A 14,431-nucleotide genomic window follows, 5' to 3' on the forward strand; every position below is an offset into this window, starting at 1 on the left:
TCTTCTCCTTGGTCTCAGATTCTGCCAGTCATTTCCACCAGTTCCATATAGTCCATCACCTTCATCTGCCATTCTTCCCGGGTGGGTAAATCTTGTGTCTCAAATTGTAAATTTTAATTTCACTTATTGCTAGCACTTTATTGGTAAACCACATCTGTAGCTCATAGGGCCACACATGGAGAATCCTTTTTCAATCTCCTTATCTTAATATACGTAACCAACGCAGGCACAACATTTCAGTCAAACACTTCCTTCTCGCAGTTAGTTAGATTCCAACTAACCTACACAATAATTTGTTAGCATCCAATATGCAATATAGTTAAGATATTAAGAGTAACTGTCAAGTAATTCCCTGGAAGAAAGGTTAATTGGCTAAAACTGTGATGCCCCTTTTTAGGATTAGTCTTACTTTTCTCCTATGCAAGTTAGAACGCATAGTCTCAAAGTCCTCCCCCACCCAAATGCAATTTTTGATTTAAGCTTTCCTACCTTTTTGATAGCTTTCCAGATACTCCCTTTGAATAATTGGAACTCTTTTCCACCACAAGTGGTTTCTTAGCCTTATTCAACCTTGCCTTTGAAAAGCTGTTCTCCAATGTGGTAGAGGAACCACGAATCTCTCTTCCTTTTTCAGTCTGGTCCCCTGTGCTGTTCGACGTCTTTGGCGGGCCTCCACACATGTTGAGCTCACAGGTATTCCCTCTCTCTTTTACACAAACACACATTCATCACTTCTTTGAAGTAGCAAGTGTGTACTGAAGAGTGATCTACCTAGGGTCCTTCATTACAGTTCAGTATCTATTGGTTATCAACTTTCTCACGGGGGGGGGGGGGGATTCAACCAAGAATTGAACAGCATTCATTTGGGTTTCCTCCTTCTTCTTTGTTGTCGTCTTCTTTCTTTAAAGGAGTGGTCCTTGCTGCATCATGCCTGGAAATATTCTCTATTCCAAAGGCTCACAATGCACTACATAATTTAATTTCAAAAAAGAAATAAGCACAACTTGTATATCCTTAGTAATCCAACCAATTTGCTGTCAGATGCAGTAGCTAGTAAGAGCTATGACTATCTTGCTTCCTGGTATGCTTCTGTAGCTAGCAATTATTTGATCACAAGACCTAACCAGATGGCCTTGGATATATAGAGAGAGGTTGCTTTCTCACTGACTCCCTAGTTGCAAACTTGTTTTAAAACTGGCTGCAACACCCTCCTAATGAGCTCATGTGAGCAAGTGTCATCTGACAGCTCTTAGCAACCTTGTGTCTCAGCACCATCACTTCCAATGCAAACAGGAACCTGTCACCAATGCCACAGGTTATCGGTAGGGAATGATTAACACAAAGGAAGGGACAGCGACCTCCCTACCTCCCACCCCTTAGAATGTTTGCCTTCTAGTGCTGATAATATTGTAAGCAATTCCCATATAGTGCGAGATGATGATCAACACACAGGGGCTGGTTAAAGAGCACGGGAAAATTTTGAAGGCCTGGAGAGATTTTTAAGAGACACTCCCCCGCCCCGTCCTTTACACTTAAGTTACAGTCAAACACAACCAGTGTTTTAAGTCAACTGAGAAACACTGCAGATTTATTTTAGATCCATTATTGTTTTTCCCTCTGACACGAATGGACAGAAAGTTAAAGAATAAAGTCAGCACTTCATGCTGTTGGGACTACAACTTCCACTGGCCACAGGCAGGGTGGCTCATGGCCAGATAAGATGGGAGCTATAATAGGACAACAACTGGAGGGCATCGTTGAGAAAGGCTGCACTAAACCACACAGGGTGGCTATGCTCTACCTCCACTGTCAGAGGCAAGTGCACCTCTGTATACTGGATGCTAGGAATCACAAGTGGGATGGGTGCCACTATTCTGCTTGCAGGCTTTACATAGGCAAATGGTTAACCACTGTGGGAACAGACAGATAGGCCTGGGGCCTGATCCAGTATGGCTCTTGTGTCCTCCCTTCTCTTTCTTTCCATGCAGAAGAATTTGGAAGGCTTTGCTTCTGCTTAACCATGGGCAGCTGTTTAGTCCAAAATGACAAAATGTTGCTAACACCTATGGCTAGTTTGAAAACAAGCCAACTTGAACTCATGCAGGAGTACAGAAGGGGAAGGCATGAGTATGAGGTTTGCTACACCTCCTTCACTTTGCACTAATCTGGTTTAACATGGTGTGCAAACATGGCCATTAGCTCCAGATTATATGACACTTTAGTTCCATTATATACTTTCCCCACATCTGCCCCAGATGCAACAAAACATGTCTCTCCTGCATTAGTCTCTACAGCTACAGAAGGTGCTACAACCTTCCAACAGTTTGACTACACCCCCAAAGGCACACTCCCCCACTGTCTCCCGAAACAGATGCCAACCAACTATTTTTTTGGTTGCTTTTCACAGAACAGTTACAAGTAAAGGTATACAGAATCTTTCACAATACCCTCAGAACATAGCTGTCAACTTACAGATTTGAAAATAAGGGACCAGCAGCCAAAATAAGGGACCTGCAGCCTCGCCTGTTCCAGGCACTCCAGTCTTCCTGTCCTCCTGCAGTCTGGTCAAACTCATGCTGGGTAGCTTCGAGAACACTGTCCAACCAACTTTGTAACCAGAGGTTCAACTGACTAGAATCTGAATCACATGCACCACAAGGCCTATGCAGCCTCAACTTAAGATGGCTCCCCGGCCTGGCTTTGCACTGCAAAGTTTGCAGCAGCACGTGCAACAAAATGGCATCCAGCTTTCAAAAAACCCCTCAGCTTGCATTAACTAGTCACACACAAGACATGCAAGCTCCACCCCCCAGTTGTTCTTAGACTTCTTATTGGGTGAGCAACACAGCCAAGCAACACAGTTGGAGCCTCCCTCCTCCCTGGCCAGCAGGGAGAGGAGCTGCTTCCTTTGAAATTTAAGGGACATCATTTAAGGGACATTTAAGGGACATCCATCAATAAGGGACAGCAGTGGGACTTGGCGCTGGAATAAGGGACTGTCCCTTCAAATAAGGGACACTTGACAGCTATGCCTCAGAATAAAGGGCATAAACAGCAGCAGCAAGATACCCAAATGTGCCCCTCACTGCACACACAGTATAAGGACCGCAACAACTAGCAACGGATCTATAATGGAATACAATTCAACAGCCTACAGACTTCCACAGTAACAGAAACATAAATGCTATCATTCCAATAGATGCATAGGCTATAAAGGGCTCATCACATTGATGCAAAGTTCACTGAATGCAAAGCAATTGGGCCAGCATTGCTGATCTGTAACCCACCTGTTTAACTGTGAGGCAGCGTTATCAGTTTCTCACAAGGCCTATTTGTAAGCCACAAATACTGAGGGCGTGTGATTTACAGAGTCTAACTTTTGGTCCTGGGTTGAGTTACACAGGGGGAAACAGAATGGTGCTAATGAACTAAACTAAAGGGATGGAAATTTTGCACCTATCACAGCAAAAGAATTACGCAACAGGGAGGAAACAACTTTTAGTTTCTGAATAGGTTGTATCAGATACACATAGAGCCTACAATACAGGAAAAAGTGGCCTGGTAAATGTATAGACCAGGCATAGGCAAACTTGGCCCTCCAGATGTTTTGGGACTACAACTCCCATCTCCCCTAGCTAACAGGACCAGTGGTCAGGGATGATGGGAATTGTAGTCCTAAAACATCTGGAGGGACAAGCTTGCCTATGCCTGGTATAGACACATGGGGGGGGGTACCAATTATGTCTGCCTACGCACAAAAGGATAGTTGCTCCAGTAAAAACTGCCATGAAGGAGGTAGGGAGGTGATGGAGCAATTTCCACAAATTCCCATTCCCTCTGCAACTCCCCACATCATGCCTCCCAAAATGTACTCCAGAAACTTGGGGGACTCTTTGGAAAAGTGCACTGGGGGGGGCTCCCCTCTCTTTCTGGACATAGAAGCTTTCTCTGGGTCAGAGAAAGCAGTCATAGTAGGATACAACCCATAATTTTCAAGAGATAGACAGATTTTCCTGTCTTTCTGCCATCATGGAAAGCATGTGTTTTCTATGTAGGCACTGATCAGATCAAGACCTACTTAGCTTCAGCAAGATGGCTACACAAAGTTTCCTCAGATGGGGCTCTAGAATATTTTGCTATGCAGAAGTTAATAACTGGTTATAAAATCCAATTATGTCCATTTCCATCTTTATAGTTCTCCAGTTACTACAGCTCTTGCAGAAATACCAAGGAACCCTTCATGATCCTTTGTTTACATGTAAATTACCTTCAGAAGAAGGGCATATCCTAGATTTTCCAAATTCCTCTCAGCTTTGTGGGGAGCGGGAAGAGGGGAGAAAAAAACCACCTGAGCTTTATCTGTATGACACTTTGTTTGTAGATCATTGTATGCCATAAACCTTCTGAGGAATGGATGCTGTTCATCTTATGATCTAATGGAACTGAGAAAATCCTGAGGGAAAATCCGACACCAGGACGCCTTCAGGATCACAAGGCAGCCTGCCAGTTCTAAACTGTACTGAATTGTTATGTATATTGGAATAGTTAATACTGAAGCTTTGAATCCCAGTACATGAATATGGGATCACAGGATCCAGTTTTGCAAACCAAGACTCAACAGGACCATTAACCCTCTATCACTGATGATTAAGCTTGACCAGCAAGCAGACAATGGTCACAGCACAGAAACAAAGAACCTTGTGACACATTAAAGACTAACAATTTAATTGTGGCCAGCTCAACTCCAGGAAGCCGTTAAAATTTTCCTTCTCTCCCTCACAGACAACTGGCAACTTTCCTTCCCTACCTTACAGGACTCCTGTGCCTTTAAACAGCTGTGGAATGGGTGTATGTATGGCAGTGGCATAAATTTTCCTGGCATGAAGATGCAGCAATGGGGAAAAACAAAACCACTTCCTGGGTTATCACACACATATTTAGACAGCCAGTGTGATGTAGTGGCTAGAGTCAGACTAGGACCTGGGAGACCAGGGTTCAAATCCCCACTCAGCCATGAAGCTCATTGGGTGACTTTAGGCCAATCACTGCATCTCAGCTTAACCTACCTCACTGGGTTGTTGTGGGGATTAAATTACAACGGGAAAACCATGTATACCACTTTGAGCTCCTTGGAGAAAAATGAGGGATATAAATGCAATAAATAATAATAAATCATAGTTTAGAACCATGGTTTCCAATGTGGGGCAGTTTGATTTTTAAAGGGGGCAATTTGAGAATGAGTTATTAACAGTGAGTGGCCTTTTAGGCTTCCTCCACGTGAATAGGAGTTCACTTTTTGAATAATAAGAATTATATGTCAGGGGGATCAGGATTTTAGGGGTGCTTAGGTGGGGCATGGCCAAAAAAAGGTTGGGAACCACTGGTTTAGAAGGTACAGGAGCTCTTTAAGAAATACCGTATTTTTTGCTCCATAGGGTGCACTGGACCATAGGGCGCACCTAGTTTTCAGAGGGGGAAATAAAGGGGGGAAATTATCCCCCCCCCAGGTCCAGCAGCGGCGGCAAGATTGCGCGCAACCTCACCGCCCCTCCCGGAGCTTGTGGGGCTAGGGACGCAGGAAGCCCGAGGTTGGCAGCCATGCAAGTAAATGAAAACAAATTGATTCTTTCACACAAGTAGTAGGGAAGTGGGGGTAATAGTTCCAAGTCTGATTTGTTTTTAAACACACACACCTACATAAACACAGTCGCACACACCTGGAGGTCTTGAGAGACATATATATATGACAAGATCTTTGTCTTCCTTGATGTATCAATATGGAAGGCAAGCACAATTAAGGTCTAGCACCAAACTTCCCGCATCCATTTAATCTTTGCTGGTGCACAAAGCTGTTTTGCCAAAGCATTTGCTGTTTTCCAAACAAGGGGTGGGGTTCTGCCAGAGCCATTGCATTTCGCATTCATCCTTCCTCATCTCAGATGATGCCTCATTTCACAGGGCACTTGTTCCAGACGGAACCATGTGATGCATCCAACTTCCAAGAACACAGTGCTCAGCAGAGAGGCTGCCAGGACATAACCAACTGAAAAGCTCTTTGCCAGACACAGAAATCTACCTTATGCCTTAATGTGCCTGCATTTACCTTCCCAACCCACCACACCTTTCCCTCAAGCCTCTACCATGTATTTAAAACGTATCATTTTAAAAATCAAAGCCTTTCTGTGACGGCAGAGAGCCCAGGTAATAGATACAATTAGCACCCACAGTCGTCAATTGCACCAGCTTCATTTTTTGCCCTTCATTACTAACTGATGTCATTGCCCAAGATTTCCCGTACAGCAGGCACAGGTCAGCCGAGTCTTCCTGACCACACCTGGGTTTGGCATCCTGATACATGGGCTTGGCTACATTTTCTGACTAGTGCTTCCTAGTTTGTTCAGCAGTTTCCATGTTCCTGTTTGTAGAGGAGTGTTAGGGATTCTCTCTCTCTCTCTCTCTCTCTCTCACACACACACACACACACACAGAGAACTAGAGAGATTAATGTTGCTTCTGTTACCTGCTCAATGACCAGAAAGCACCAGCTTGATTAAAAGTCCTGCTTCACAACTGTTTCAGTAATGCAGCTCAAAGGCCTCTTTAATAAAAGTAGTCAGCTAATAATAATAATTTTATTATTTATACCCCGCCCATCTGGCTGGGATCCCCCAGCCAATCTGGGTGGCTTACAGCATATCTAAAAACATAATAAAAACATCATGTGTTAAAAACCTCCCGATACAGGACTGCCTTCAGATGTCTTCTAAAAGTTGGGTAATTCTTTATCTTCTTGACATCTGAAGGGAGGGCATTCCACAGGGAAGGTGCCACTACCGAGAAGGCTCTCTGCCTGGTTCCCTGTAACTTCATGTCTCACAGTGAAGGAACCAGCAGAAGACCCTAGGAGGAGGACCTCAGCGTCCAGGCTGAGCGATGGGGGTGGAGATGCTCCTTCAAGTATACTGGGCCGAGGCAGTTTAGGGCTTTAAAGGTCAGCACCAACACTTTGAATTGTGCTTGGAAACGTACTGGGAGCCAGTGAAGATCCTTTAGGACCGGAGTTATATGTCTTGGCGGCCATTCCCAGTCACCAGTCTTGCTGCCGCATTCTGGATTGGTTGTAGCTTCCGAGTCACCTTCAAAGGTAGTCCCACGTAAAGTGCATTGCAGTAGTCTAAGTGGGAGATAACCAGGGCATGCACCACTCTGGCAAGACTGTCTGTGGATAGGTAGGATCTCAACCTGCCTACAGATGGGAGGTAGGAGACAGCTAAATTCAGTGCACTGCTATAGGAAAGAGGGCCAGCATTCAGTCTTGCGTACTGAGCCCAAAATGACGCTCTTACAACCAAAAGTGTGGCAGAGCAAGGATGGGCAAGGATGATGCAACACTAGCACAGCAGAGATGATGATGGCATCTGCCAGTCTTTGGCATTCCAAATAAGTAAGTTTTTCTTAGAGAGATATCCACCAAGTAAGCCAAGCAGAAGGATATATATATAAATATATATAGCTATGCACACCAAAAACTATGGGTTAAAGTTTTATTTTGTAAAACTTTTATTTTGTAAAACTCCAAAACCACTTTAATATGATAAAACAAATGTCACAGAATAGTGTGCAAGCTTTGGAATCCACCAGAACTCTTCATCAGGCTAGATGTTAAAGTGGAGATCACAGTATGAAAAAAGCTGGGTTGCTTTAGAACAGGAGTCAGCAACCTTTTTCAGCCTTGGGCCGGTCCACTGTCCCTCAGACCATGTGGTGGGCCAGACTATATTTTGAAAAATAATATATACAAATTCCTATCCTCCACAAATAACCCGGAAATGCATTTTAAATAAAAGAACACATTCTACTCATGTAAAAACACAGCAATTCCCAGACCATCCGCGGGCCAGATTGAGAAGGCGATCTGGCCCAATGGCCTTAGGTTGCCTATCCCTGCTTTAGAAGCTATAATGTTTGCATTGGTCAGAAGTTCATTTTTGTTCTATAATCCTAGAAGTGGCATAGCTTTGGGGACATGGCTATGCATTGTCACCAACATCGCTGCACTTCAGAATTTTCCACTACACTACTGTTTGCATCAAAATGTTTAAGCTACCATCACCCACTGAACAAAAAAAAGAAACATTAATGCACAACATCAAAGCACCACAAGTGAAAATGGATTTAGGAGACTCTGGGGAAAGGAAAGAAGTAGCCACAGAAGATGACATTAACCAGATCTTTGATTTGCTTAATAAATGTTATTTCATGGCTTGCCATTTGAAGACTAAGCAACAGCTGTGCTAGATAATTAGATGAGATTAAAAGAACAAGGGTTATATTATATAAGTTATATAATAATAATAGTCTCCCATTGGCACTATCCTCAAGTTAACATGCTCGTATAGGTGTTATTCTAACGTATGAAGAGGAATAGAATTGTCACAACTAGCACAATGCACATAAGTCTTTGTGCAAGGAGAATGAAGAAAGGCACAATGCCTACCATTATAACTTTATCAGCATGTAGCATTTAAAAAACCCCACTATGGAGTGATGTTTACATATTCAACTGGTGATGAATGCTAGGAAATCCTGCCTCCGATGAGATAGATGATAAACCGCAGTCCGGAAATGGCTTCACTGTTTTCTATACTCATTTGTCAATGTATATGGGAGCTGGTAAAATTGCTGGATTTCAACTTACTATATTCATTTCAAAGGAGAAGATTTTTTTTTTTTTTAAGGTTTATTGAGAAGGATGGAAGAGCTCGTTTTTATAGGTTGCACATGAGACGGAATAATTTTGCTACAATGAAAGATATTTCAATTTAGACTTAATGAAAATTCACAATATGAGTGGACATTTAGCAATCACACTGCAACATTATCTGATTTAATATTTAAACCGGAAATGGAGCATTAAAAGGCTAAAATGGTTTCATCCTAGGTGTACAGCCATGACACGGCCTTAAGCTGTCTCTTGTAGCAAAAATGGCAATAGATTCCAGAGACAAGACATATCTATCAAAGGTTGAATGCAACCCCCCCCCCCCATGAACAGTAGGGAAATTGCTTCTAGCATTGTTCTGCAAACACTTATGCAAGAGTCTGCAGACGTGTTTGTGTAATGTTATAATAGGTAGGTTCTATAGCAGCTCTCGTGCTTCCGCCTGTGTGACCTCTTGCAAAAGAACGTGTTTTGAGTTTGAGTTTAGTTTCACTTTTCTTGCACAACGTTCTGGTATGACATGTAAAATAGCATTCCAAGGTCAGTTCCACACCATACATTTAAAGCATATGGCTCCCCCTGCCAAAAAAATATATTCCTGGGAACTGTAGTTTGCCAAGGGTCCTGGAAATTCTTGCTCTGTGAGAGGTAACCTCTTTATTGTCTGGATTTGTAAATGTCACCAGGGATGGTTATGGATGGAAGCGAGAGTTGCCTATAAAAGGTTTGATGTAGTAGAAGTAGGAGCACCTCATGTGCAAAAAAAAACCCCGGTATGATGCAGAGGGAACTGAGGCAGCCAAATTAAGGCATGCTTACTGAATATAGAAGGTTCTGGTCTGGTGCAGAATGAAAAAAAATAAAAGGAATCTGGGGAACTGTGGAGCAGGAATAGAATGAAGTGACTGCAGTACCAAGCTGAAGAAGAACTCCCCACTGCAATATTTTGTGGCAGTTAACTTGTAACTACAATAACTCAATTACAGTTTTATATCAAGAAAATAGGAACATTAGCACTGTATTTTATATTGTTGTTGTTGGCATCTGTCTGTCTCAAGAGACAATGGAGTGTGCTTCAGGGGGTGAAGTCAAACCGCATGTCTCTTTGCCCAGGCATCTCGTGGCAGTTGCTGCCAGTTTTTACTGCCCCTGAATTAAGCTGATGATGTTTTAATGAAGTGTTTTACCATACTGTTCTCACTGAGACACTCCTGCTGTTATGTTGTGTTTCTTGTCATAAGGCGCTCTGAGATCCTATCTTGAAGTGGTTTAGAAATTATTGGAAATAAATCCAGGGAGAAGTCCTGCCTGAAGGCCTCCTGCTTTCTGCCAAAAATATGTTTCCATGGTAACCAGAAGCAGCTCTCTCCTCTGAATAAAGTTCTGTGACAAAAACAACAACCATCCAAACCCTTTCAGTCTTAGAGAAGCTTAATGACACTTATGAATTCACTCATGCACCTCATTTTAAAAAAATAAAATGAAAAGCCCTTACCTAACCTCAAATACAGTGGTACCTTGGGTTAAGTACTTAATTCATTCCGGAGGTCCGTTCTTAACCTGAAACTATTCTTAACCTGAAGCACCACTTTAGCTAAGGGGCCTCCCGCTGCCGCCGCACCACCGGAGCACGATTTCTGTTCTCATCCTGAAGCAAAGTTCTTAACCTGCAGCACTATTTCTGTGTTAGCGGAGTCTGTAACCTGAAGCGTATGTAACCCGAGGTACCACTGTACTTCATAAGCAATCAACATGTTATATAGATTCACATACTGAACTCTCTTGCAACCTAGCCTTCACGCAACCACCACTTCCCTTCCCTTAGTCTTTCAAGTTAGGGCCAATACTCAAGCAAAAGACACAATGGACCAGTGACCACTTACCTAGGTACCAAACTTTTGTTTTCCTCTTTATATAGTAGCTCACTTTGCTATATACAGAAGATACCATTGAGCGAACTCAGGACGCAAGGGAGAAATGTGCTAAGAGGAAGGCATGCTTGGCAAATCCACACCGTGGATCAACTCCCGCCCGGAAACCAATGTCCCCACTGTGGAAGGATGTGTGGATCCAGAATTGGCCTCCACAGTCACTTAAGAACTCATTGCTAAAACCGTGTTTATGAAAGCCAATCTTACTCGGCTATGAGTGATCGACAAAGAAGAAAGAAGATACAGAAGATACTTGATACAATACCAAATTGCGCCCAGCCATGTGTCTCTCCCTATATTTTCCAGCAGTTGTTTTGACCACCAATTTCTCACCTACCTTTCCTAAAAATCTGGCAAGTTGCACACCTGACTCAAGGTGCTTCTTCATACCAAATTACTGACACGAAAAATCACAACATGTAGAATTTACACTTTTATAACAGGAACACAGTAGAAACCCACACAGCCTTACATTTAGTGTTGTTCCAGAGCCTCTATGGTACAATTAAAGTAAGTAACAAGTAAGCAACAAAATTCATTTACGCTTTCTTCCCTTTTACCAGCAATGGAGTATTGCTAATTTTTAAATTTCATGCTGGCAGACTCTCTCTAAGCGTTGCAGCATGACCAAAGGAATGGCTTGCAATCTACTGCCAACTGAATGAGCTCATTCACCAAAGCTAACATATTGTTACCAGCTAAGGATCCTGCACAGCAGCAATAAAGCATGTGTTCAGCTGCAAATCCTAGAAAGGACAGAACTGGAGTATTCAAAGCTTAAGTGTATTCAAAGCAGAAGCCTACTGTGTTCAAAACTTGCTAACACATATCCTAAGGTATTATTTAGATGCAGCAGTTTTAGCAAATTATTGCACACTGGTTTTAATATGTTTTCATTTTGGTTTTCAGCAGGAAATAAGTTATACTGCAACTGTGCTGCTTATATCACACATTTCCAAATAAGGATGCTGCTAAGGTGGAAATGCCTGTAGTCAAATTTATCAACCGTGCTGGACCAGGGTATAAAATCTAGGCAGCGAGTGGGTGGGTGGGGGGGAATACATTCCCACAAAACATTTCCATAAGCAGACACTCATGGGATCACTTTAAAAAAGGGGAGGTCTCACTAACTCACTCTCCACCTGCAGGCTGCTCAAGACAACAGCAAAGACAACCTCAAGCTCCAAAAGAGATATCTTGAGTAATATTAAGGATTTCTCTATGGACATGCAACCAAGTTTTGTTACCCGTGCACTGCATGCCTGGCAATTCAGCTGAAGGAAGAGGGGCCAGATTCTAGAAGACACAGATGTACATCAGATTTACTCAGGGCGCTGAGCTACTCTCAAATGCTCCTAAAATCCGATACTAGAGCTCCATGAGATTCCATACATTTCAATCCTGCAAATGTTGCCTGTGCCCATGCTCATCATCACCAGTTTGAACAGCTCACCACAACCAGCCTGTAGTATATTGTGATGGCATCATACCAAGAGAGCTTTTTATAACAGCACGTAGGCATAGAGATGATGTCCTTCACCTGCTTGCCAGCCTACTAGTAATTTTAAGCCCATGTGAATGTATCAGAAGCCAAAAAGCTTTACGCCAGAAAGTAAAAGCCAAACTATGTCAATTCCCCCACCCTTAGGAAGTGGATCATCAACACTTTTCTAAATTGCATATTTTACATTTGAACTAGTTCAGCTAGTCCAGCTTGATGACACAATCACAGTACTATGGAGTAAAGGTACTATGTGGCTAGGTGTTTAGTTCTCTTATTGTTACTAATGGCTCATTGCAAAGCAAAAAGATTTCACAACTGCACTGGAAAAGGACACTCAGCACAGCAGCTGATCTGCCCCTATAGGGCATGATCGTGCAAGCTGTCCAATTCAGGTTGACATATGGTCCTGCAGCAGAAGGAGCAAAAATTGGGCATAACCTTGTCCTCTGATAGGGTTGAGTTCCAGAGCATAGAAAAGAAATAACAGTAATAGTGACCCACCGTCTAGCAACAGGGGATGAGGGATAAGAGCTTCCAGATCAGCTTACGCCAAAACACTTTTAGAAATTATGCACTCAGAACTGCACAGATGGCATGCACAAAGTGGTTGTGTAGGGGATGCTGGCAACTTCACAGGAAACATGGAGAGGTGGCATTGAAGTCATCATATATCCATCTTCCTTAGCCTAATGCCTTCCGGATATATGGAGGGTACCAGACGGAGGAAAACTGCTATATAAGAATTGCAGCCAGAATGTGTGCAGCTAACTCCAATAACCTTCCAAGGACTCAGCAACGGTTATGGGGCTTTAATATATGCAACAGGATTCCCACTTGGAAACATCAAAAGGAACCAGGAAGGGAGGACGTCTCTACCTATGTTAAAAGTTGGCTATTTGACCTGAGGCTGCAAAAGAACTGCAGTGTTAACTCAGCATGATAAACGAAAAAGAGTAATCTGAAGGGGAGGGTATGTTACTTTGAGTGGTTTAGTTGGAAAATAAAACGTTAAAATGAGCAGAACTAGTTTTTGAACGGGGAGAAGGCGAAAAGCAAAGCCCCCAAACCAGTCCTTCTCCCTGCCCCCTTTCAGTCTTTATTTTCCCAGCATATTTAGCATTTCAAAAGGATAGAACCTGGCAAAAGATCCAGACATTACCCAGTCACAAGACCTAACCAGTCACAATGAATGGAATGGGATGTCATGTGAAAGTGTGCTGTCTACACATGTGATGTAATCGCTTTGGCCTTGACCAGCCTCTCTCACAATACAAGTGAACAGATTATGAAATGACTGATTTCTGAACCCTCTGATTATTCAGCAAACACAGGGAAAAGGGAACAGCAAACACACAGAAGTTTGGTTCTGTGGTTGTAGATTGCTGCTCCATTTGGTTCTCCACGTTAGCAATGAGACTAATTACAGGAAAGAAAAACTAATATGACCCCAAACTGCAATGGAGAAGCTCTTTTTATGAATGCAAGTCTACTGGGGAGAAAGTCACAGATGCAAGAAAAGGATGATGCGAAAACACTAGGTTGTGTCTGAGTAAAGTACACATTGAAATCAATGGGCTTAATGATTAGCTTTCAATGGGTCTACTCTGAGTATGACTTAGTAAGGTACCGCCTGTAATGCTCAAGCAAATTGTTTTATTTTGCTTGTATGTTCAAAGCAGATAGAATAACTGAGCTTGTTCAGATCTCTAGAAGCAGAAATGAGGACTTGGTTTAGAAATATCCTTTCACTGTACAAAAGTGTGAAGTGATTCTGGTGATCATGGAGTCACCTCAATCCTTTCTGTCCACTCCTAAATATACAGAGCTACCCTGAAAATAAGTGCTGAGCAGCCTGACCAGAGATGGTCACTGATGCATTCCTCCATGAATATAGTAATGTTTCCTGTTCTACTCTCCAACTGCTATTATAAGCTTCACTTTGTACATGGCTTGCTTCATACACAGAGATGGTGACACCTGTAACCCGGCAACACCTGGAGGGCCACAGGCCTCTCCCTTCTACATCCCTGCTTACGTTCTACCACTACAGTGCAGTGCTCATTCCACACCATGCTCCATTTCCACAAGGCGGAGATCTATGAAACCTGAAGCTATCTCCATGAAGCTGTAATTCTCAGCATACGTAGGAGCATTCTGGCAGTACTAACATAAGGCAAGACACCAGTTGCTATCCTATCCCAGGAGTTGACAAATAGTCATACTGGGCAAGAGAGGTTGTTTGCATGCATCAATATGCATGTGTGTAAATTTAGC

The 14,431-nt window shown here is 42.8% G+C and overlaps 1 protein-coding gene across 4 annotated transcripts in view; it reads right to left on the reverse strand.

The window, feature by feature from the left end:
• The window catches only part of FNIP2 (folliculin interacting protein 2), a 47,416-nt gene that overhangs the window by 30,206 nt on the left and 2,779 nt on the right, over window positions 1–14,431 (reverse strand). Inside the window, exon 1 of one of the 4 annotated variants that reach the window (XM_081875245.1) lies at window positions 490–1,185. The exons of 2 other annotated variants lie outside the window; for them this stretch is intronic. In XM_081875245.1, coding sequence (XP_081731371.1) covers window positions 490–725 — 236 coding nt within the window. In that variant the 5' untranslated portion in view covers window positions 726–1,185. Of the gene's footprint in view, window positions 1–489; window positions 1,186–14,431 lie in introns of those variants that run through there. One more of the 4 variants, XM_081875246.1, reaches the window with a different exon arrangement.

This window comes from Podarcis erhardii, assembly GCF_964252035.2.
Source record: "Podarcis erhardii genome assembly, chromosome: 9".
Classification (NCBI taxonomy): Eukaryota; Metazoa; Chordata; class Lepidosauria; order Squamata; family Lacertidae; genus Podarcis; species Podarcis erhardii.